At 40.7% G+C, this 25350-nt stretch overlaps 1 protein-coding gene across 3 annotated transcripts in view; it reads left to right on the top strand.

The window, feature by feature from the left end:
• The window catches only part of SLC11A2 (solute carrier family 11 member 2), a 71148-nt gene that overhangs the window by 2428 nt on the left and 43370 nt on the right, over positions 1-25350 (top strand). For all 3 annotated transcript variants that reach the window (XR_010909290.1, XM_060762815.2, XM_060762813.2), the window contains exons 2-3: positions 11373-11456; positions 23226-23350. Coding sequence is in view for 2 of the 3 variants with exons in the window: in XM_060762815.2 (XP_060618798.2) it covers positions 11423-11456; positions 23226-23350 (159 nt within the window). In the remaining variant the exon portion in view is untranslated. The remainder of the gene's footprint in view (positions 1-11372; positions 11457-23225; positions 23351-25350) is intronic.

The following is a 25350-nucleotide window of genomic DNA, read 5'->3' as shown; positions in this document are numbered from 1 at the left end:
CCCAAGAAGACCCCTTGCCATAAGTCCATGGCTGAGCAGAGATTTGATCCCAGGTCTTGAGTCCAGGACTCAAACCACACGGTTCCAAGGGCTGCCTTAGAGAGAAGGCTCTTCCTGTTTAGTTCATCTGGCCTTTGCCCCGAAGCGCCTGGGAGAATGCTGATGCGATTGTATTTTTCCAGAGCAAACCTGGGCAGTAATTGCAGGTGAGATCAATGAAGGCAAGGAATCCTTCTCTAAACCAAACAGAGTTGCGAGGCAGGATGACCCATGTTCCTGTTTAATTTGTACAAAGATGATAACATTTTGCCCCTTTCTTCCTCCACCCCCCCCCCCCCCCCTTGCTAATCTCTTCCTTATCCTTCTGTTGAGTGAGTCAAACTCTTTCAAAGAACTCCATCCCAGATTTTATAAGGGACTAGATAGAAAGGGAGCACTCTGGGAAAAGCCAGCTAGGCTCAGGCCACTGTTTACATGTGACTTAAAGACATTTTATAACCCATTCCAGAAGTGTATTTACTTGGACTCAAGGCCAATTGATTTACAGTGGGACTTATTTCCAGGTAAAGTGTATTTAGGGCCAAAGACTAAATTGTCCTGCTGTTTAGTCTGTTAGTTAGGCCCGATGCCTTATTTTTTAAGACCCCAAGCATATATCTTGCTCCACAACAACAATCTCAATTAATAAAGGTGGTACATCTATGGACAATAACAGTTATTTAGCTGCTTGTGTTACCTCTATTTTATCAGTTTAATACTTGTTTATTTATGCAATGTTTTTGACACAAAACAAACAAATAAATATAAACAGTGGACAGTAGAAATAAGCTGTCCAGAGTCAAATCTTTATTCTGAGTGCTGTCTGTTTTCAGTGATTTTCAGTGACTTTTAATTTATACCTTATAGATTTTAGATTGTGGAGCTTGTTTTCAATCTAAACAACTTTTGCAGGAATTGAAAAAAAAAAAAACTATGTTGAGGCTATGCATTCCTTTGCTATACAGCGCAATTTTCCAAGCTCTTTACCAAAGTGATTTGATACATATTGATAGTTTTGATCAGTATATGATTTTTTATTGCTATCCAACAATGCGCTGCCACTCATTTTTTAAAATTGGTATCTTTTGGAAACAAACGATACAGTTGCATTTTTTAATGTTGTGAGCTGCTTTAGGTCTCGGTCAAGAGAGAAAAGCGAGATTATCATCATCATCATTGCTAACATCTGTTTCTGAGAGTTTCCCAGAGGCATGTGGCAAGACCAAAATTACCCAAACTGTGGTTCTCCAGATCTTGCAGGATCTCACCCTTGGTTTTAATGACAGGGACTGGTGGGGATTGCAATCCATCTTCGTCAGCCCTCTGCTTCAAGGAAGCTCATTAGCAGAGGATATTTTGGCTTGTTTTAAATTACTGGTAGACTCAATACCTATCTCAAGGGCTTCTCCAGGCAAAGCATTAATTGTAACCTCCATAAGAACTATGTGGTCCATATCCTCATGTAAAAATATGCCTCAGCAATTTCACAGTCTATAGGCAGACAGTGTATTTTGCTCATTTCAAAGAATTACTGCTTGAGCAACTTTATCAAGTCCATTTCCTGCCCTAAAGCACTCAGGGTTGCTAAGAAGTTGCCCACATGCTTAACAAAGCGAAAACTGACTCAGAAATGGTTAAAAGTCAACTTCTAGTTTGGAAAAAAAGATGTGTGTTTTATGTCAGGATCATTGTGACCTATTTAAAAGGTGAGTCACCTGTTTCTGTGGCTTCTGGGAAAGCTATTTTTTGGCAGAAAAGTGGTGGTTCCAGGACTAGATGCACATTTATTTTAAAAGGCAGACTTGTTGTTATGTCTGCTTAATACAGTGATTTCCAGATATGTACATTTTGGTAATTAGGGATCAGAGATTTTATAGCAGTTTTCAACCACCTACTGTTTGAAAACCAGTAATTGGCAGTGCAGTCTATTTCAAATTAAGACACATTGCCTTGCCATTAGAGTGAGTCCTATTGAATATGTATGCGTGTGTGTGTGCCTTCAAGGCCTCTTCTACGAAGCCATATAAAATTGAGATTATCTGATTTGAACAGGATTATATGGCAGAGCCCCTGGTGGCACAGCGGGTTAAACCGCTGAGCTGCTGAACTTGCTGACTGAAAGGTCAATGGTTTGAATCTGGGGTGCGGGGTGATCTCCCACTGTCAGCCCCAGCTTCTGCCAACCTAGTAGTTCAAAACATGCAAATGTGAGTACGTCAATAGGTACCGCTTTGATGGAAAGGTAACAGTGCTCCGTGCAGTTATGCCGGCCACATGACCTTGGTGCTGTCTACGGACAACGTCGGTGCTTCGACTTAGAAATGGAGATGAGCACCACCCCCCAGAGTCAGACACAACTAGACTTAATGTCAAGGAGAAACCTTTATCTTTGACTCATATAATCCAGTTAAAAATAGATAATGTGGATTATCTGCTTTGATAGTTTGGATTATATGGCAGTGTAGAGAGGGCCCAAATCACCTGTCAGTTTATGCCATGAATTTGTTTGATATGAAATGTTCAAACTTGGTTTGCCAATGCTGTCCCCAAAAATATAGTCATTGAATGTAATGAGTTTTTATTTCAGTCACAAGACCAGTCTAAATGATGAAAAAGCTGAGTTTAACCCTAAGTTCTATAAATAGCAAGATTGGTCAAAGAGTCCCCTTAGAATGATTTATGTTTACTCAATAGTAAGTATGTAGAAATACTGACTAGGCCAGAGATAAGTCGTCCTGAGGAATAATCACATGTGCTCTGAAACTCAATAGTTTGCGGGAATGGAGAATATGATAAGATACGTTTTTCTGAAATGAGTATTGGCTGTGTGTGAGAGAGAGAGAGCGATTCAGCATGGAATAATATCAGTATAAATACTCATATATGCAATAATAAAAGAGTTGAAACATATAAAATAACCAGTACTAGGTAACACTTGATCCTGGATTTCTCAGCCCTGGGTTCCCTTGAACCCTAGGATTAGTTGAGAGTTTTGTGGAGGTTCAGCAAGATATTGTCATGATTTGAAAAATATGCACTATAGATGTAATATTTTTCTGCGAGGGTTCCTTGAGACCTGGCTGATTTTTTATTTATGGAAAATGATGATTTTATAGAAAACATTTCAAGGGTTTCCTCTGTAGTAAAAGGATCCAGAAAGGCTGAGCTAATAATATATTAGTCAGCATATCACAAAGGTACAAAACATAGTGCGCAAAGAGGACAGACCTTTATTATAGTTCTTTGTAACAGTGCTGGTGTTAACCATTGTTACCTAAGGAAATATGCTTCAAATTCTAGGCAAACAACATTTTTTAAAAACTTGAGTGATCAAAATTTTATTTTGTGTCAAAACCATTGCATAAATAAGTATAAAACTGATAAAAATAGAAGGAGCACAAGCGGCTAAATAATTTTTGACCAAAAACAGGTGACAGCATTGTCTGTATCTTTAAAAAATTCTTCCTCTGTGCATGAGGCAGGACATTGTAGACAAGCATACAGATGCGGAGTTGTTTGTTCTGCTCCACAGTCGCACAAGGTGGAGGATTCTTCTAGGTCAGGGGTCCTCAAACTAAGGCCCAAGGGCCAGATACAGCCCTCCAAAGTCATTTACCCAGCCCTTACTCAGGGTCAACCTAAGTCTGAAACTACTTGAAAGCACACAACAACTATAACAATCCTATCTCATCAGCCAAAAGCAGGCCCACACTTCCCATTGAAATACTAATAAGTTTATATTTGTTAAAATTGTTCTTCATTTTAATTATTGTATAGTTTTTAAGTGTTTTTGCACTACAAATAAAATATGTGCAGTGTGCATAGGAATTCATTCATTTTTTTTCAAATTGCGACCCGACCCTCCAACAATTTGAGGGACTGTGACCTGGCCCTCTGTTTAAAAAGTTTGAGGATCCCTGTTCTAAAAAGTTTGAGGACCCCTGTTCTTTGGGCATTTTGCCAAAGATCAAAGTGGGCCCGGGCAAATTGATTAAAAAAGTTTGGGATGTTCCTGAGGTGAAGTGGATTTAAGCCAGTGCTGATTCAATGTGAGTGAAGCCCTGAATTGAGCTTCTATTGCCTAAAACCCCATCTACTTCCAATTAATCCAGTTTCTGAATGCAGATTAACTGCATTGAACTGAATTATGTGGCAGTGTAGACTCATATAATCCAGTTCAAAGCAGTTAATCTACATTTTGAAATGGGGGTTGAGTAACTTCATGTAGAATCAGGTAGTCCTTCAAGTTGACTACAAAGAAGGGTGGTGGTGATGAGATAAGGTTGCCAGATAGTACTTCGTTTTGCACTTTATCCACTTCCCCGGCCCTATGATATGCTGTTTGCACTATCCTTTACCCAGCTCTTTTATAGTTGGCCACGTCCCTTTTGTAATCCTGGGTATTGGTTTGTTGAACCTTACCAGATGGAGCTAACATTGGTTTTAATTTTTTTAATGTTGTGTGTGTTTTAGCAGGATTTTTGTATTGTCAGATGGTTTTACTTTTTTGTCATTTTGTTTATTAAGTTAAATTAGGTTGGTTTGTTTTGTCTAATGTGCTTGTCTTGATGTAATTGTTCTGTATAGTTTTCTTTTTGGCAATTGAATGTTTGCCTTATATGTTGGAAACCACCCTGAGTCCCTTTAGGGAGATAGGGCAGTATACAAATAAAGTTTATTATTATATTATTATAACCTGGAGGTATTTCATATGCAATATAATAATAATTTTGTGCACAATAGTTCCGTACAGACAAAATTTGTGTGTATGGAACTAAAAGAGAGCAAAGATGTCACTGTGTCAGCTACCAATGTGGTCAGTTTTGGATTTTGGAGCCTTTTGGATTTCAGAATTCTGGATGAGGGATGGTCAACCTACAGAGTTTGTATGTGTTGATCTTTTTTTTTTTTTTGGGAATGACTTCTGGATGAAGTATCAATTGTTGTTTTCGTGTGTTACTTAAAGGAGGAGAAAGTTAGTTTTTCTGAATAAATCCTATTGAACTAGCTCTGACAGAAGTGCTAAGGATTGCTGGTGTCTTACAGCTTACTGTACTCTCCCTCCCAGTCTTAACCTGTCACAGAGGCTGCAGATTGCAGTGAGAGTTGTTGACTTGAAAGGTGCCACACACAGAGTCTAGCACATCATTGTGCAGACCAGATTTTTCTAGTCTTGTTGACTGGATCTTTAAATCAACAGTTCAACAAAACCATACTATAATAAACATCTTACCTTGTTGCAGGTAATTTATTATCTGAAATAAGCTTGGGCATGCAATCCAAACAAAAAGAAACTGTCTGCACTCACATAAAAACAAGCTTTAAAGACAGTCAGACCTTTCAGTTGACTTGGCTATTGTTTGATCATTTTCTGCTCCTCTATTTGTATGCCTGTTACCTTTCAGTGGTAGTGAGTCTTTGTGAAAGGGGCACTGAAATTTGTGTGCAGAAAATTCAGTTTTCTTACATCTCTGCTTAAATTTATTTTTAGCGAATTGGGCTGTGAAAGACTTCCACAGAGGGCTGTTGTCTATTGTCAGTTATACCATAGACTCATGGTGTGATTCAAAATGAGGTAACGTCACGAACTGATACCATTTCTCTTATTTCTGTCCTGCCACTTTGCCCAGCTTGTAGCCTCGAAAAAAAATATGAAATTAACATCTTGAAAGGGCAGTAAACTCTGGACAGATTTACTGCCCATAACTTTCCACTCGTTTAATTGTACCCAGCTTTATAGAGAGGTCTTTAAGAGGTCTTTAAGAGCAGAAGAAGCCATTGTGCCAGCATGATGTGTAGGTTGGCACGTCCAACTTACACATGGACATGGCTCTGTTTGGACGTGATTGCTGGGCATTGAGCAATGTGCACAAATAATACCCTCTTGGACAGGAGCCCACTGTCTCCCATATTGTAACAAAAAAACAGCAAAGCCTTGCGTCTACTGATGGATCCTCACATGACAGTGGCAACCCGGAAAAGAGATATTGGTACAATGGTGGGATAATCTATTGAAAATTGCATGCTGGGAATTGTGAGTAAAGGAACTGGAAATAAAGTTGCCAGTTTCATAATACTTTCATATGACTTACATTGAGGCCACATCTAGGATATTTTGTGCAGGTCTTTTTCTTTATCTCAGAAATATCGTAGAGATCTGAAAGGAGCAATCAAGATGATCTGAAATGTTGGAGCAATTCCCTTATTTTAGACCTTTTAAAAATAAGATTATGATAACAAACAAAGTAGAATAGAAACTCTTGTCTCGCTTCTCATTAAATTGAAATGTGCTCTTGTCAATTAGCCCAATTCACAATAGATTCAGGATTCAGGACGCAATTATGGAACAAAAGTTTGGAATCACACTTATAATGGCCTTCTGTACCTGGAGTTATATTGGTCCCTTGTGTTGTCTCTTGCTTGACATCTTGAACTCCTTCAAAAGTACTTGAGCTAATATTTTCTTTGGTCTGCCAGCAACATATAGGATCTGGGCCAAAGTGCAGTTGATTGATAGTATTCACATGACAAATGCTTGTACAGAAACTACCATTGACTCAGAAGATTTCAAAAGGGGATCATGCAAGACTCCTGGAGGATCACAACAATAGTTATTTGCAAATATGAATGAAGGCATATCTACAGTCAGGGGCTGTGTGCTTCTGAATGCCAGCTGGGATTATGATGGCAAAGGAAGAACTCTTTAATGACTTTCTGAATTCCAGAATACATAATGGTTTTGTTTAGGATCACATTATATAATTATAGTGCTATGATTCTAGTTTAACTACAGTGGCATTTAAAATTCTTAAGACAATTTGGTTCCTGACCAAATACACATCTCACTGTTGCTGTATTATTGGATCTGTAGTCTAATTCATTTGAAGGGACGTGGTTGGTGAAAACAGCATAAGAACACTTATCGACATATTTTCACCAGAGTTAGGAGCCCCCGGTGGTGCAGTGGGTTAAACCCTTGTACTGGCAGGACTGAAGACCGACATGTCGCAGGTTCGAATCTGGGGAGAGGCGGATGAGCTCCCTCTATCAGCTCCAGCTCCTCATGCGGGGACATGAGAGAAGCGTCCCACAAAGAAGATAAATACATCAAATCATCCAGGCGTCCCCTGGGCAACGTCCTTGCAGTCAGCCAATTCTCTCACACCAGAAGCGACTTTCAGTTTCTCAAATCGGTCCTGACACGGAAAAAAAACAACAACTCAGAGTTGGACAGCTCTAGTGGAATAATCCCCTTTCTACTTGTAGAGCTAAACATTTTGAATAGAGATTCATTAAATCAGGCCAACTTAATTTGAAATGTAGCTGGTTACACTTTTGACTTCCGTAGAAGTTTGTAAGCCCCCAATGTAGTTTCTTGCTATCACCTCACCACATGGATGCTTCTCCCTTCTCCTAAAAATCACTTTGGACACTGGAGATAGCAATGCATTAACTTTTTCTACTCTTAACTTCTTTCTGTGAAGGATTATTATTTTTTTGTAACCTCATTCCTCCTGAGAGGTTTTGACATGACCCCAGGTATATAGGTAGGTATATAAATAAAATAGGTATAAAAATCAAGCTTAACTGATAACAAATTGGCATTTGGAAGGCTTACTAAACAGGCTGTTTCTCCTTTTTTGTGGAGTACCACTGAAGCATCTTCTGCAGAGTACACTTCAAACATTACTTGTTGTTGGTAACAGATGTGTGCAAATGGATGGCATCCAGAAACCTTTTACTGTTGTCAATTTTTTCATGACTCCAACACTGAGCTCAGGGACTCCATTTGGGGTCAGGATCCACAGTTTAAGAAACTGCTCTATAGAACATGGTTTGAATTGTCTAGGAATTGGACGTGACACCATTTGTGTCTGATTAGCATGCCCTCTGTGCTTGAAGCGTTCTTTTGCAAAACAATAAAAGCTGTTATATTACCTTAATTGGCCAGTATAACTTAAAAAGAGATGGTCTAGCTGTAAAGGAGGTAATCTTGAGTTTCTCATAAGCTCTTATCGAAAGTATACACACTTGTCTAGCCCCTTAGGGTGCATAATTAACTCTTTTAACAAGAAAGAGCTGGCAGCACTTGGTGGCCTCCTTTGGATCTTGAAGTAGGAAGAGTTCAGGGTTTATTGGGAAGGAAGAGTTCCTTCAGTCTCAGAGCTGAGGCATGAAACTCCAAGGAATTCATTTGACATTTTTCAATTCATTCCAATAAAAATTCTGAAATTCTAGGGAATTCTACAAGATACTTTCCTTTTTTGTGAGTGATTTTTTTTTCCTCTGAGAAAGCAGTTTACTGATTTGAAGTGTGCAGTATAAAGAACTTTTTGTAAATGTGTAGCATTCCGTTTTCTTGCAGGATTTAACTCTTATCTCTACATAGTTTGAGACTGTTCAGGTAATCTGTTGTATGGTGGTAAATGTAAAAAGAGTGGCTCATCAAGACAGCCTCCATAGCCACAGCTTATCAGGCGGGTCCAGTGATGCAGAAAGATGTGCCAGTCTATATCATACCTGTCTGGCTCTTTTAATCTCTTGGGAGTGTGCCTTTTACAAAAATGCAGTATGGTATCTTTGGCCCATCCTCTCTTCGGATATCAGCCAGCACGCCAATGCCGTAAATCAAGAAATAGTTTTCTAAGGTCTAGAGAGATACTCGCAAGAACATCTCAGCAAGCGAGAGTCCAAAAGTGGCAGGCTAAAACCTGGAACTTCAAACCATGGCTGATACCGAATGAGGGACTTCCCCCTGGACACACAAAAGACTGGGCAACTTGGGAGGCACTGAACAGACTGCGCTCTGGCACCAGGAGGTGCAGAGCCAACCTTAAGAAATGGGGCCACAAAGTGGAATCCACGACATGCGAGTGTGGAGAAGAGCAAACCACTGACCACCTACTACAATGCAGCCTGAGCCCTGCCACAAGCACAATGGAGGACCTTCTTATAGCAACACCAGAGGCACTTCAAGTGGACAGCTACTGGTCAAAGGACATTTAGTATAATGCCAAGTTTTTAAACTTGGTGTTCTTTGAGTACATTACAACTGTACGCTTGGTTTGCTTCCAATACGATAAATAAATAAACTACATATTCAAGAAAAGAAAATCAGTTCCAGAAATACTTGATATTACAACAAGAATTCACATATGTTGCTGCTGCTGTGATTGTCTTTCATACACATGACCCATATGCTTTCTAGTAACAGTAAGGAGGGCAATTATATTTAAAGAAGAAAGAGATATTGATGGTGCCAGATAATATCACTGGCCTTGCTAATAAAAAAAAATATTTTCGAGGCTGTGTGTGAGTTTATTTGATAAACTTTTATTAAACAGAGTAGGTATTTTGAGGAAATGTGCATGGGATTATCTTGTAAATTCCTTAAATATGTCAAAGCATAGCTTTCCATGCTGAGCTACAAATTATACATTTTATGTTGGTCAGCAGTATACCATAATTTATCCACCCATGGGTTCAGAATTTACAGAAATGTTAAACCTCTCTGTATAGTAGTGATAGCAGCAAGACATCAATGATCACAGGGCCTGTGGTATATTTCTAATACAGTATTGATTGGGTATTATATTCATGCAGGTTGGAGTTAGCAAGGTTTAAATGTTAGAAATTCAGCCCTTTTCCTTGGAATTGCAGTACTCTACACCTGGGAGGAGGGGAATGAAAGTAATATGTTTGAAGAAGGGAGCCTGTTGTATGACTGGATGTTCCTCCATAAAGGAATGCAGAAAAAATGCTCACGTAAAACTCCTCCTTGGATCCAAACTCTACATCTGATGTGTTGCTTTTGCTAGAAGAAAACGGCAATGGAGAGGCGTAGGGCGGAAGCAATTCATTCCCTGTCTTGCACATAGAATAAACATAATTACCAGGTGCCTGAAAAGACTACTAAGTAATAAATATAAATACTGTAAATCTATATAAATAAAAATGTAATGTTCATTTGTGGGATTAACAGAACCCAAAAACCACTGGACAAATTGGCACCAAATTTGGACACAAGACACCTAACAACCCAATGTATGTCCTTCACTCAAAAAAAATGATTTCGTCATTTGGGAGTTCTAGTTGCTGGGATTTATAGTTCACCTACAATCAAAGAACATTCTGAACCCCATCAACGATGGAATTGAACCAAACCTGGCACACAGTTCTCCCATGACCAACAGAAAATACTGGAAGGGTGCGCAGTGTCCTTTGGTTTTGGAGTTGTAGTTCACCTACATCCAGAGATCACTGTGGACTCAAACAATGATGGATCTGGACCAAACTCTACACGAATACTCAATATGCCCAGTGTGAACACTGGTGGAGTTTGGGGAAAATAGAATCTTGACATTTGGGAGTTGTAATTGCTGGGATTTATAGTTCACCCACAATCACAGAGCATTCTGAACCCCACCAACGATAGAATTGGGCCACACCTCCCACACAGAACCCCCATGTGGGCCACAGCAACGCATGGCAGGGGACAGCTAATAAATAATAAAGCAGTTTATAACGAGCCAGAAAGTGTAAATGCAGAAATTAAGAACTAAGGTGTACTCCACCTTTTTAGACACCTGACCTTGGAGGTGTCTATGGACAACACTGGCTCTTGGCTTAGAAATGGAGATGAGTACCACCCCCCAGAGCCAGAAACGAGTAGACTTAATGTCAGGTGAAACCTTTACCTTTACTTTACCACCTTTTTAACTTCTGTTTTCTGCTTGCACAACTGTATGGGTTGGATGGTGGGTTTACATTGTCCATCCACATGCTATAAGACTGGGCTCTAAGTCCTCCAGGTAGGATCATGAACTAGAGATGTTGCTTTTCATAATATTGTTTTTGTATGCTCCTGATGGCCTCTTCAATGCTTTAGGTCAACATACTGTGCTTATTCCAACAACCCTTCTCTTTTAGACACTTCTCTGGACACCACCATCTACCATCTTTATGAATGCAGTACAGCCAAAGACATGTCTGACCATGTTTCATTTCTCCCTGTTTTTTTCATGATCCAAGAATTACACTTTCCATTGTATCTGCTTCCTGTCTACATCCATGTTTCTCAACCTGTGGGTTCCCAGATGTTTTTGGCCTTCAACTCCCAGAAATCCAAACAGCTGGTAAACTGGCTGGGATGTCTGGGAGTTGTAGGCCAAAACACTTGTGGACCCACAGGTTGAGAACCACTGATCTAAACCCAGTCTCCCAAGGAAATGAGAAGAAGGTGGATAAGAGTTCTCAAAATAATTGCATCCTATGGCTGCTTCTGGTAGAGTCGTGAATTAATTGTGGATTTAATTTCTTTGCTCTTTTCACAGTTAATGTGACTCCTTCTAAAGATCCTGATTCAGGAGAGAAAGTTCCCACCATGACACCTGGGAAAGAGCGGGAAGCATTATATGGTAAATTTTCTATTTCAGTTGTGTATGTGTTTTAAGGAACATGGCAATTTTTCTGACACAAACAACCCATAATCAGCAGTTCCTTTCACCTGAATATTCTCTGTCTTCCTTTACCAGCACTATAACTTGCGAAATTGGGCATCTATTTAGATTATTCCCCTATGTTGTCTGTTTAAAAAGTTAGAGGACCACTGCTTTAACTAGAAGGGAGGCCCCTCACTATTATGGTGTGCCCTGTCTTTTCTGATTTATCCAGATATATATATGTTAAAACTTACTTATTTCTGGTAATCCAGTATGATACCAATAATTATATCTGCCCATGTTCTGAATTTTCTAATGAAAAGCAATAATACATATATATTATCAAGTCGGTTTGTTGTTGGTAGTTGCTAGGCTCAGATATGTTGTCTCTTTCAAAAATATAGGCACAGGGATTATACTTTCCCATCTGTTGGTTGTTCTTCCTCAAAGTGTTAATAAAAGGGAGCATATCTGCTAAAATGATAAATAATTGGTCAGTGTTTGCAATGAAACCTCATCATCTTAAACTGACTGTGGAATTGGAAGAGATAGTCCAGAAGTTCTTTATCTGTCACAGTGAAAACCACCCAGAAATGTTCCACAAGATAATTTTGATGATCTGTCAGCCTCACAGTATCACCACCCTCCAGCCATTGCAATGGAACACTTTTCTGTTTTGAATTTCTGTAAATGGCCTCTGCTTCTTGAAACTGTAAAGTACTCTGTGTTCTCTGCACTCTCTCCGAAATCGACTTTCCTTTGGAGTTTTAGTTATTCAGGCATCCCTAGCACAAGATAGATGTTTGAGATTATTTTACATTATGTGAGTATAGATTTCCTTGGTATGTAATCATAGTTGTGTCTTTAACTGTCCCAATTTGGTTATGATTGTAGAATCCCAAAGCTGTTCTGAGAGATAAAATATTCTACCAAACCACTCTCATAAGATGAAAAGTGTAACTTAAGTTGTCGAGTACTCGTTGCATAACAGATTTATTTAATATTTTATGGGATCCCAGTATATTGGTGTATAAAATAGGTACAAAAATCAAATGTTTACTGATAATAAGTCATTGTTTGCAAGGTGGAGCCCCCAGTGACACAGTGGGTTAAACCCTTGTGCCAGCAGGACTGCTGACGGAAATGTCGGCAGTTCAAATCCAGGGAGTGGGGTGAGCTGCCATCTGTCAGCTCCAGCTTCCAATGCGGGGACATGAGAGAAGCCTCCCACAGGATGGTAAAACATCCAGGCGTCCCTTGGGCAACATCCTTGCAGACGGCCAATTCTCTCAACACGAGAAGCAACTTGTAGTTTCCTTAGTCACTCCTGACATAATTTTTTTGCAAGGCTTGCTTAACAGGCTTTTTATGAAGTACAGTTGAAGCATCTTCTGCAAAGTCCACTGTAAACACTGCATAACGGATTTATCCAAATATCTAAAACATTCAGAAAACGTTTACTGTTGCGAAATTTTTCAGAACCACAACATTGAACTAATGCATCGGGACCCACAGTTTGAAAAGCAGTAGGATAGATACGGGAGCCCCCAATGGCGCAGTGGGTTAAATCACTGAGCTGCTAAGCTTGTTGACCGAAAGGTCGCAGGTTCAAATCCGGGGAGCAGCGTAAGCTTCCGCTTTCAGCCCCAGCTTCTGCCAACCTAGCAGTTTGAAAACATGCAAATGTGGGTAGATCAATAGGTACCGCTCCGGCGGGAAGGAAATGGCGCTCCATGCAGTCATGCTGGCCACATGACCTTGGAGGTGTCTGCGGACAACACCGGCTCTTCAGCTTAGAAATGGAGATGAGCACCACACCTCAGAGTCGGACATGACTGGACATAATGTCAGGGGAAAACCTTTACCTTTACCTTAAGATAGATAACTTTCTCTAGTCTGCCTTTTACCAGATCTGCCCCATCTTCTCCCTTCTGCTTCCCAACTTCTCCCATTCCACTGAGATTTCTAAGGAAGCCAGCCAGAGTTTTTAATTATTTTTTTCCCTGCAAAGTACTGTTTTTTCTGGCATATAAGACGACTCCCAACTTTTCCAGTTCAAATGTAGAGTTTGGAATATTCTCGCCGTATAAGACTACCCCTTTTCCAATGCACACCAAATAAAAATTTAGAAAACATCAGATTTTATTTCAAATCCAAGACTATCAGAGCAGAAGCTGGCTCTTTGGCTTAGAAATGGAGATTAGCACCAACCCCCAGAATTAGACACAACTGGACTTAATGTCAGGGGAAAACCTTTACCTTACCTATGAGCCCAGAGCCGGGTCCAACGTCCTTTCCCCAAGAACAACAATAACAATAGAACCCTAGAGTTGGAAGGGACTCCAATGGCCATCCATTCTAACTCTAATTCTGCCAGGCAGGAACACACATCCAAGCCCTGCCATCAGGTGGCCATCCTGCTCCACTTAATAACAACAGTAACAACAACACCACCAACAACAATAATAGCACCTTTGTCAGCCCTAGCTTCTGCCAACCTAGCGGTTCGAAAATATGCAAATGTGAGTAGATCAATAGGTACCGCTCCAGCGGGAAGGTAACGGCGCTCCATGCAGTCATGCCGGCCACATGACCTTGGAGGTGTCTATGGACAACGCCGGCTCTTCGGCTTAGAAATGGAGATGAGCACCACACCCCAGAGGCAGACATGACTGGACTTAATGTCAGGGGACAACCTTTACCTTTACTATTCCAACCCCACTCACTCCTGCCAGGCAGGAAAACACAATGCAAGCTCTCCCAACAGGTGGCCATCCAGCTCTGCTTTATAACAACAGGAACAACAACAACAACAATGGAACCCTTGAGTTGGAAGTGACCCCAATGGCCATCCAGTCCAACCCCGCTACTCCTGCCAGGCAGCAAGACACCATCCAAGCCCTCCCGACAGGTGTCCATTCACCTTAGGCCCTCCAGGCTCCTACAACCCCCCTCACCCTCCCTTCTCTCCAGATGTGGGGTGGATACAGTGGCGAGAGGGCATGGATGGCAGGGGCGCCGGAGGGCAGCAGTCGGGAGCAGGGAGAGGGGCGGCAGATGCGGTGGGAGAGGTTGTCCCAGCTGCTCCCACCCTCCCAGAGGGCCACACACCTCCCACCACCATGCCCCCCACTCTGGCTTTGACTCCTGCAGCAGTTGCTCCAGGCTTGAGGGCCGTCTTTTGCGGGAAGCCTATGGCGAGGCGGAGCCAGCACCAGGCCAGCAGTGGCGGAGACAGCCCAGTGGGCCATCACCCTGGGCTGGTCTCCGTGATAATGTGGTCTGTCTCTCCTCTCCGCTCCCTCTGCCTTCCTCTCCCCTCCTTCCCTTCTCCTCCTCTCCTTAGATAGACTACTTCCCACTTGAAAATGAATTTGATCTCATCTTCTGTTAATTTATTTTGACACAACTGCATGGAGCAGGTTCTTTTTCTGCAATTCATTTTTGTTCTTAGCCATATCATACAGTGGTCAAAGGAACCAGCAGTTCAGTATGGACTTGAAGTAACTTCTTTGCCATGAGAAGAAAACTGGAGCAACTTCTTCCCAGTGCACAATCTTTCCCTCTGCAAGCACTTTCTCATTTCAAATGAGCGATTCAAGTTCTGCTGAGAGGGTTCGAGTTTTGAAAGTTGAATATATGAAACTTGCTGGTGTTGGCATGATTTCTTCCGCTTTCTAGAGCTTCTTCCTCAGGCATTTTCCTATCAACATACATTATGTAGCGGCATGTGAATGAGTCATTCATGAAGTATCTCATTCTTAACCACTAAAGCTGTGCGGGGAGGAGGGAAGGTAAAGTGAAATAACTGGTGATTTTGAAATGTGGCTTATTAAGAAAGCTATGATAGAAAGATTTCTTTTGGGCTATAGGCCAGGGGTACAGTAGGGATCTCTTTTTTTCCCTTGATAACCTGTTGGTAAACACCTCTACGGCTTCCTCATCCTCAGCAGGGGAGCATTACAGAGCAGTTTCCATCGCAGCCTTACAAGTCCACAAGGCAGGGAAAGAAAACACTCATATTTTGAATTTTTACAAAACATTTCAAATTTTTCGTTACGATTTTTGATCCGTGGGTGGTTTAATTAGCTGATACAGACCCCATGGATACAGAAGTCCCACTAGATTTCAAAATTGTAAGAGAGAAATCTTTTTTTAAAACAGTGTGTTGTTTCAACATATGTAAATAATACCATACTTTCCAACCTGGTCTGCTCTGTTTCTTTTTGCTCCGTCCAAGCAGTTTTTTCTCTAAGGACCTCATCATACTAGAGAATGAATCTACTTTAAATCCGGTTTCTGCATCCTGCAGAATTCTGGAGTTTGTAGTTTAGTGAGGCTGTTAGAGGCTCCTCCCTAAACTACAAACCCCAGAATTCTGCAGGAGGCAGCGACTGAATTTAAAGTGGATTCATTCTGTAGTGTGATAAGTACCACATCTACTCAGCATCCTGTTCCCCCCCCCTTATCCCACTTAGCACCACCTAGTGTCCAGTACTGTATCTTCAAAAAACTTTTGAATCTTCTGAAGATCACCTGAAGGCGCCTTCTAAAACACATCCATGGATTACTTTTTCTGTTTTCAGACTCCTTTTTAATGATTTCCATTTTGTAGGCCAGCTTTATAGAGCTATGTTTGTTTAACATGCTGGGGTAGATGGTTAAGTAGACCTATCTGCTCTCCCCTTTTCTAAAATAGTGTCCATGCATGCTCAGTAAGGGATTCTGGAGGAAACTGCTGCTTACCTTCCCAGTTGTAAATAGGTACATATGACTGAGCTGAAATAAAATCCAATTCCTACCTAGCTCAAGCTTTATTGCACTTTTTATTGCAGATATAGTGCTGCAATCTGACACCAAAAGCCTGTCTGTATATCTGTATTTATTTATTTATTTTTACTGTATTTACACCCCGCTCCTCTCACCTCGAAGGGCACTCAAGAGAAATAGGCAATAATTCAATACCATATAATAAAGCATATAATCAAATAAACATATAAATTAAAACATTGAATTAAAACATATGAACATTATTTTTCCACCCCTCCTTCATTCACCCAATGCAGATACAGCCCCCCTCCCTCCCCCCAAAAAAATCCTGAAAGCAAAACCTCCCAGGTCGAAAGAAAACGAAGAAGAATGGGAGCCAGGTAATGCATAGAAAGACTTTGATGAAAAGAGCTTTATTATCAGAGGCTTTGTTAATGAAGGAATGTTTGGGTGTAATTAAACAAAAGACCATGGAGATTAAATCTTAAGCCAACGGAGGTTTACTTTTCCCACCAAAAACATGATCTGGTCCATTGAATTTACGATGTCATTAACTCAAGACACTCGCTTGTGTTCTCTTTGACATTTCGCAATCCTCTACAGCAGAGCTTTCTAAACCTTTCATGTTGGTGGCACACTTTTTAGACATGAATCATTTTGTGACACAGTAATTCAGTTTTGTTAGAAAACCAGAAGTTAAACCAATCCCTTATGAGAGATATGGACACATACATAAATTGTAACAACATAACGCATGGGGACGCAACATATCTCACGAAAATCTTTAATAATAATAATAATAATAATGATTACAACAACTTTATTTATACCCCACCACCATCTCCCCAAGCCCAACAACAACACATCAATAAAACAAAAAAGCAATAAACAAAAACAATACAATATATATATATATATATATATATAAATCACATATAAACATTTACATACAAGGATTTAAAAACTTATGGCTGGGCCAAATGTAATAATTTAAAATTTAAAAAATTAAAAATTGAAAAATAAATGCTGGGCATTCATTTATATTTTTAAAATATATGATTTCTAAGATAATATACATTTCCAAGATTTTTGTCATTTTCTGTTACGTTTGTGTGACATACCTACATACTGCAACTGACACACTAATGTGTCTTAACACAGTTTGGAAAGCTCTGCTCTACAGTGTATAGTGTAATCAGGCATTTGTTTGTTCTTTCTTGATTACATGCTTAAAATTGACTGGTGGATGATTCACAGGCACAAGGAAGCTTGAGTAATCGTTTTCTCGATTTCACAGTTTTTTCACTGACATCACATATTTCTTCCATTATTCTTGTTAGAGGAGATAAGCTAATTTTCTAGTTATAGAAAAGTAAGTTTTCTTTATTTTGGTAAATTTTAAGTGGTTATCTCCTTATATATTGAACTTGGATGCTTCCATTACCCAGGAGAGCTTTGTTGTTGTTTATTTGTTCAGTCGCTTCAGACTTGTGACCTCATGGACCAGCCCACGCCAGAGCTCTCTGTTGCCACCCCCAGCTCCTTCAAGGTAAAGCCAGTCACTTGAAGATAACATTCATCCATATTGCCCTTGGTCGGCCCCTCTTCCATTTTCCCAGCATCATTATCTTCTCCATGCTTTCCCGTCTTCTCATGATGTGGCCAAAGTACTTCATCTTTGCCTCTAATATCCTTCCCTCCAATGAGCAGTCGGGCATTATTTCCTGGAGTATGCACTGGTTGGATCTGCTTGCAGTCCAGGGCACTCTCCGAATTTTCCTTCCAACATCACAGTTCAAAAGCATCTATCTTCCTTCGCTCACCCTTCCTTATGGTCCTTATGACATCCATAGGTTACTACAGGAAATACCTTTAACTATGCAGATCTTCGTTGCCAGTGTGATGTCTCTACTGTTCACTATTTTATCGAGATTGGTCATTGTTCTCCAAGAAGTAAATGTCTTCTGATTTCCTGGTTGCGGTCTGCATCTGCAATAATTTTTGTGCCTAGAGATACGAAGTCTGTCCCTGCCTCCATGTTTTCTCTCTCTATTTGGTGATTTTACACCAAGAAAGAGATGGTGACGCTGGAGCAGAGTTAACGAAGAGTCACTCGGCTTTTTGTATTGCTTAGAAGTGGCTGCCTTCTACTAGACAGTCAGTTGGCACAGTTCCCTTACTGTTGTAATTTTCTGGGAGATATTCAGAGTCCTCCTATTAGTAAAAAAAATGGAAGTCCTGAGCATGAGAATCTTTTTTCTTATCTCTCTCAATTATACATGGGCTTAGGATCATACAGTCATAGAGTTGGAAGAGACCTCTAGACCATCCAGTCCAACTCCCTGCCAAGAAGCAGGAAAATCTCATTCAAAACAGCCCTAACAGATGACCATCGAGCCCCTGTTTAAAGGCAAAGAAGGAGCCTCCACCACACTCCGGGCCAGAGAGTTCCACTGCTGAACAGCTCTCACAGTTAGGAAGTTCTTCCTCATGTTCAGGTGGAGTCTCCTTTCTTGTAGTTTGAAGCCATTGTTTCGCGTCCTAGTCTCCAGGGCAGCAGAAAACAACCCTCCCCCCTCCTCCCTATGACTTCCCTTCACATATTGATACATGTCTCCTCTCAGCCTTCCCTTTCTGTGGGCTAAACATGCCCAGCTCTTTAAGCCGCTCCTCATAGGGCTTGTTCTCCAGACCCTTGATCATTTTAGTCGCCCTCCTCTGGACACATTCCAGCTTGTCAACATGTCCCTTCCATTGGGGTGCCCAAACCATTATTTTCATGAGTAAAGTCATAGGTCTTTAAGTAGATAATATATGTTTATAAAGGTATCAAGAGGAGATGGAACTGCGGCAGTTGGCAAGGCAGCTCAGAGATGGCTGCTCTGGCCTCAGAGACAAAGATAGGAGGATCTAACATGTTTCATGTGATCTTTTATAGACATGGTGATGTCCATGGATTGATACACTTGCCAGCACATAAGGATGAATAAAGCTTATCCCCTGAGTCCTTTTAGATACTGCTGGTGAAGGCAGCAATCTAGTTAGTGATCAAAATCTGCCTTGGTGTTGGGCTTCTTATGGAAGCAAGGCTGTAGATATCCCCATCTTCAGTGTCCCTACCCTGGGCACCAAGTTGAAACTCCCTAATATTACGTAAGATGATTGCAGTCTCTTGATGCTGGCTTCTATTAAATAACCCTGTATGGCTGGTTGTGGACAGAAATTACTCAGTTAGTTCCTCATGCTTCTTGCCGGACAGAATACTTTACTGACCTACATTAGTTGCGCAGCCTACACACCTTCCAAAAGAGGCCATTCCAGATTCTTGTTTCCTTTTGTTGTCAAGTAGCCAGCTCTTCTGAGTATAATAAATTCAGGGAAGCCGCTGCGAACCAGTTGATCTTGTGTGTTACATGCTGTTCCCCAAACTTTCCCGTCTTTGTTTAACTAACTGGGTAAGGTGAGTTTGGCTCTTCAGGAGGTAGAGTTCTTCCTCTGTTGGGGATAGTTTTCATTACACAATGTGGGTGTATCTTTAAATCCAACTTGTAAACATATTGTTGTAGTGGCGTCTCATCTGATTCGAGGGGCAGGGAAAGTGGAGGTGGTGGAGGAGGAGAAACTTAAATGTGTTCTTGCAAAAGCAAACTGTGTTCCCATTTTGAGCTATTAATTGGTAGCTTCTGCATATCTGAGGAAGCAGGTGTAAGTGAAGGTCTCCTTCCTTGGCATCTGGATACGGAAGGAGAATGCCACATAAGGAATACAAGCTTGAATACAAAAGTGAGTACTGTCAGAGTTCTGGGATTTGCTTTACATGTTGGAGTATAGTAGAACATAGTTTGGGAACTTGTAACTTAATGCTTGGGCAAGAAGAAGAAACTATTATTTAAGGAAAACCATTATAAATTCCCAACTATACACCTACATAGAACATTTTGATGCTTAGAGATGGATGGGGAATGGGAGACCCTTCAGATGTTACTCATCTGCAACGTCCTTCACTCATTAACCATTAGCTACATTAAACTTGGAAGTTGTTGTCTGGAAAGCCACAAGCTGTCTACTACTTCAAGGGGATGGCATCACTTGGAACACTGCATCCAGTTCCGAGCCCCACAATTCAAGAGGGATATTGAGAAGCTGGAACGAGTCCAGAAAGTACCTGAAATTATCAAAGCTCTGGAGACCATGCCATATGAAGAGTGGCTTAAAGAGTTTGGGATGTTCAGCCTGTAGAAGAGAAGGTTGAGGGGAGATATGATAACCATGTATAAATATTTGAAAGGCTGTTATAAGGAAGAGGAAGCAGGCGTGTTTTCTGCTGCTTTGGAGACTAGGATTCGGAGCAATGGGATCAAATTACAGGAGAGGAGATCCCACTTAAACATTAGGAAGGACTTCCTAACTGTGAGAGCTGTTCAGCAGTGGAACTCACTGCTACAGAGTGTGGTGGAAGCACCTTCCTTGGAGGCTTTTAAACAGAGGCCGGATCCTCCGGGTTGCTTTGATTGTGCTTTTTCTGCATGGCAGGGAGTTGGACTGGATGGCCCTCGGGGTCTCTTCCAACTCTGTGATTCTATGACTTTAGACAGCCCTCATCCCAGCACTTCCCACAGGTATAAACAAATTCTTATATGTACCAGGAATCAATTAAAAGCACCTAAGTTATTTTTCAGTGCTTGTTATGGAGGTGAACGTTTATATGTAACAGTAGCCTTACTGTGCTGGACCCTCTAAGTCAGGGGTCCTTAAATTTTTTAAACAGAGGGCCAGGTCACAGTCCCTCAAACTGTTGGAGAGCCGGATTATAATTTGAAAAAAAGAAAAGAATGAATTCCTATGCACACTGCACATATCTTATTTGTAGTGCAAAAACCACTTTAAAACAATACAATAATTAAAATGAAGAACAAATTTAACAGATATAAACTTATTAGTATTTCAATGGGAAGTGTGGGCTTGCTTTTGGCTGATGAGATAGGATTGTTGTTATTGTTGTAGTGTGCTTTCAAGTTGTTTCAGACTTAGGTTGGCCGGATAAATGACCTTGGAGGGCTGCATCCAGCCCCCAGGCCAGAGTTTAAGGACGTCCTAAGTAGTCACGTTTTCAAATGGGAAAAGCAGGTTGCCTTTGAGAATATTAGGAAGAGTATGAACACATGGATACTTTCGAGAATTATATATTGGTTGGATTTGGTCAGAATCTCTGTATTTTTCTCCCTAAACAATTGTCATAAGAAAACTTCAGACACATTTTGCATCTGAAGCAAAAAGAGTGCTGGCAATTAACGGATTTTTGGTATCCAGGTTCCTAATGAGAAATCTAAAAATAAGGTGCTGACCACCAACTCACAATCTAAAGAGACACATAAAGAAGAAGAAGAGTAAATGGGTAATAGAGGAAAATGGGCAGCACGAGAAAGGTCCTACGTTAAATAGTAGAGTGGAGAAAAGGGAGATCTGGAGACACATAGTCTAATTTCAGCTAGGCCCGGCTTACAGGGCCAAGGCTGGACTTTAAGAACAACTATAGCTTCATGGACTTGTGGCTTGATGGGACTGATAGCCTGGAACTTGGAGTACTGAAAGTGACCCTGAAAAGGAAAGTACTTCTCCCAGTCATCGAACAAGGACAGCATTCACAGACCTTGCACAACATCCAAATCCCTGTTGCTTTCTCTCCAAAATTTGTTTTCTCTAAATGTTAGAGTCATGCTTTCAGGAGGTAATATTCTGAGGGCATCTATAGGCTAAAACAACCAGAAGGGTTGAGTGGTCCTTCTCCGAAGGCACATTGAAAGAGCCAGGATTTTAGATCTTTCTTAAAGGCAGCTAGAGTGGGGGCTTGCCTGATCTCCCTAGGCAGCGAGTTCCAAAGGCGGGGGGCCACAGCGGAAAAGGCCATCTCCCTCGTTCCCATAAGACGGGTCTGTGATAGAGGAAGGGGCGAGAGAAGGGCCTCCTCAGAGGATCGAAGAGATCCTCTGAGGAGGATCTCAACACACAACAGAACATCCCATTATTTGAATTCAGAGATGACTCTTTAAAAAACAACAACAGCACAATTTAGGGTTTATTTTTGTATAGCTCACAACTGTATCTTGTGGAAGTGCCCTAATAACTTCGATGCCATGTGAAAGGAATTGGAGAGAAAGTGCCTTTGAAAATAGTAATATTTTGTTGATGTTGGAACCCAGACCTGTGTATAAATGAGGCCCATATGCATATATGCAGTCAAACACATTCAAAGTATGGATATTCCTAAACATTTTTTTTTCATAATTCATTGTTAAGCAATAGGACTATATGGCTGCAATTGAATTTTTCGTATAACCTTGATAACATTCAAAAGTCAACCCCATTGAGTGTATTATGAATTAGTGAGTTGAGTGTATTATGAATTATGGCAGTATGATGATAATGATTCATACATAAGCTGGTGTTACATACAAAACATTTTATCCTGTTTGTTTCATTCATTTCCACAGTTTCTTTTTATAGAATTATGTTTTGATGCTGCTATATTAGGGATGCTGAGATTGAGAGGTCCTGTTAAAACTGGACCCAGGCCTTGGAGGACAGTGTATTATACTACATTCACTATATTCTGCTGTTTTATGCCTTTGAGTAATTTCTTATAGTGACCCAATCACATGGTTTTTTTTAACTGAATTTGTTCAGAGGAGGTTTCCCTTGCCTTCCTCTGAGGCAGAGAGAATGTGCCTTGCCCAAAGTCACACAGTAGGTTTCCATAGCTGAGCAGGGATTCAAATTCTGATCCACCAGTGTCCCAGCCCAGCACTCAAACTACTACACCATGCTGGCTCTTTTCCAGACTACCACAGTAAAAAGTTTTAGCATTTTGGACATCAGCCAGGATGAAGTGGGAGTCAGCAACATAATGTACTTAGCCTATGTGCTGCATCATTTTCCCTACTTTTTATCAAAACATATGTTGTTATTGATTTACAGAAGATTCCTCGGGAGATGGTGTTAGCACCATTTACGGTAACCCAGTTCCAGCCCAACTCTCGGACTCCACCGATGAATTTACCACCTATTTTGATCAGAAAATTCCTATACCTGAAGATGAAAAGGTCAGTGTGATTTGCCATAGTGCTTCTTCTCCTTTGGAGTGGGGTTGGGTGGGGTGGGGTGTGTTAAGTTATCAACAACAATTCCTCAAATGCTGTTTCAAGGCTTATCTTAATTAACAAAGCTTGTGACAAAGAAACTTGCATTGCAAAATGTTTTATTTATTTATTTATTTACTTTATTTGTATACCGCTGTTCTCAGCCCTTAGGTTTTCCTCTCTCTTCTCTAATAGATATTTTTTTAGCAGCATTTGTAACAAATGTTTAGCTGGAAATAAATTGGAAGCTACTGTAGCTTATCCTATTGTAGTTGTATGTTTCTGCCTACAAAAAGCAAGGTAAACAGCAGCTACCCCCAGAACCCCTAATTGAGCATATGTGAATGTCAACAGAGTGAGGAAAAGGAGGAGACTGGGGGAAGTCAGTCCTGAACATCCGGAGGTCGGCTAATTTTAAAAGGAAACTGCTTCTGCCATAAAAACAAATGTTGCCACTAGTATTATTATTTACAGCATTTATATACTGCTTTTCTCATCCCGAGGGGGACTCAAAGCAGTTTCAACTATGCTTTGGCTATCTGATTTTTTGGAAGCATTTATCAGTGATTTCTAAACTTTAATCCCAGGCATTGCTGCATTTGAGAATCCTGGAAGCCCCAACCAGATACTGGGATTTTGGGAATTATAGTCCAGTGGCATTTGGACAACCACTGCACTGGGCTCATTTCAATATTCTGCTTCTTCTTTGCATCAGCAACCCTGCGGCAAAGATGGAATATATGTTTGACTAATGTGGCTTGAAAGTCAGCCCCATCGAGATGGCTTTTGGCTTCTTCCTGCTACTTGCCATGGAGAGAAAGTAGTTCACAATCTTTTCCTTGCTAACATTTTCAGTGTAATGGTTGAATGAAGGGACACAATAGTTCTCTGTGTAGATGAACAATCAGAGCCTGTAATTTCTGAAATGGCCTGGGAACCCGCTGCTCATTCTGCAGAACCATAGGCAAAACTAGCTAGCTTCTCAAGGTTCAGCTGATAGCTACAAAGACCTTGCATCTTGGAAATCAAAACAAGAGTCTATAATTAGTCAAAACGTAAGCTGGCTATTTCTTTATTAGCAGGGGATCACCATTTTTTTGCATTTAACTTTAAATGAGCAAAGAAAAGAAGCACTATTGAAGATTTTTTTCTAGATAAAAGGTTGAAGTGTGCATTTCTTCTCTCCGTTTTCCCTATTCTTATATTGGGACAATCTGAAAATAATGCATTTTTAGTCAGTCCTTCACATTAATTGGAGTTAGGGTTGCAGGGCCCCTGCAAATAAAAAAAAGTAACCGAAAGAACCGCTCTCTAAGAATCTCTAGGTTCTTCAGTGTGACTTTGTGATCAACCATTGGTGGAGGTTAATCACAGAGTTGTGCTGGAGGATGTACAGATTACTAGAGAGATCATATTAATAAAATCCTTTCATACCCAAAGTTAAGCCTACAAATATGGAGAGTGAACTGTACTTGCTGTGAATGTGTTGTCAGCTACAGCTCAAGTTTGTGATTTTTCATTCAGGAATACAATTTTCATCTGAAATACCTTTTCACATGTAATAACCTGTCTTAGATACATTGCTAGCAGGAAGATGTTCATATGAGCTTTGAAGATGGGCTTAAAGCTAACAAAAATGTTCTAACAAACATTGAGAACTGGGAAATCCTGGTTCTTGAGCGATCTAATTGGAGGTCAGCTGTTACCAGCTGTTACCAACGTGCTGTGGAATTTGAAAAGGCGTGAATGGGGGTGAAAGGGACAAGAAAAATGTGTCAAGAGAAAGGTGGTGTCAAGCGAACTCTTGTCAGGACCGCCTTTCATCTGGAAATCAATGTCCTCATTGTGAAAGAACATGCAGATCAAGAATAGGTCTCTACAGTCACCTATGGACCCACCACCAAGACTCTGTCCTTGGAAGACAATTATAATTGGCCACAAGGGATCACCTATGATGATGATCA

Source organism: Anolis sagrei, chromosome 2, assembly GCF_037176765.1.
Source record: "Anolis sagrei isolate rAnoSag1 chromosome 2, rAnoSag1.mat, whole genome shotgun sequence".
In the NCBI taxonomy this organism is placed as follows: domain Eukaryota; kingdom Metazoa; phylum Chordata; class Lepidosauria; order Squamata; family Dactyloidae; genus Anolis; species Anolis sagrei.
This window is presented reverse-complemented; position numbering and strand designations above follow the sequence as displayed.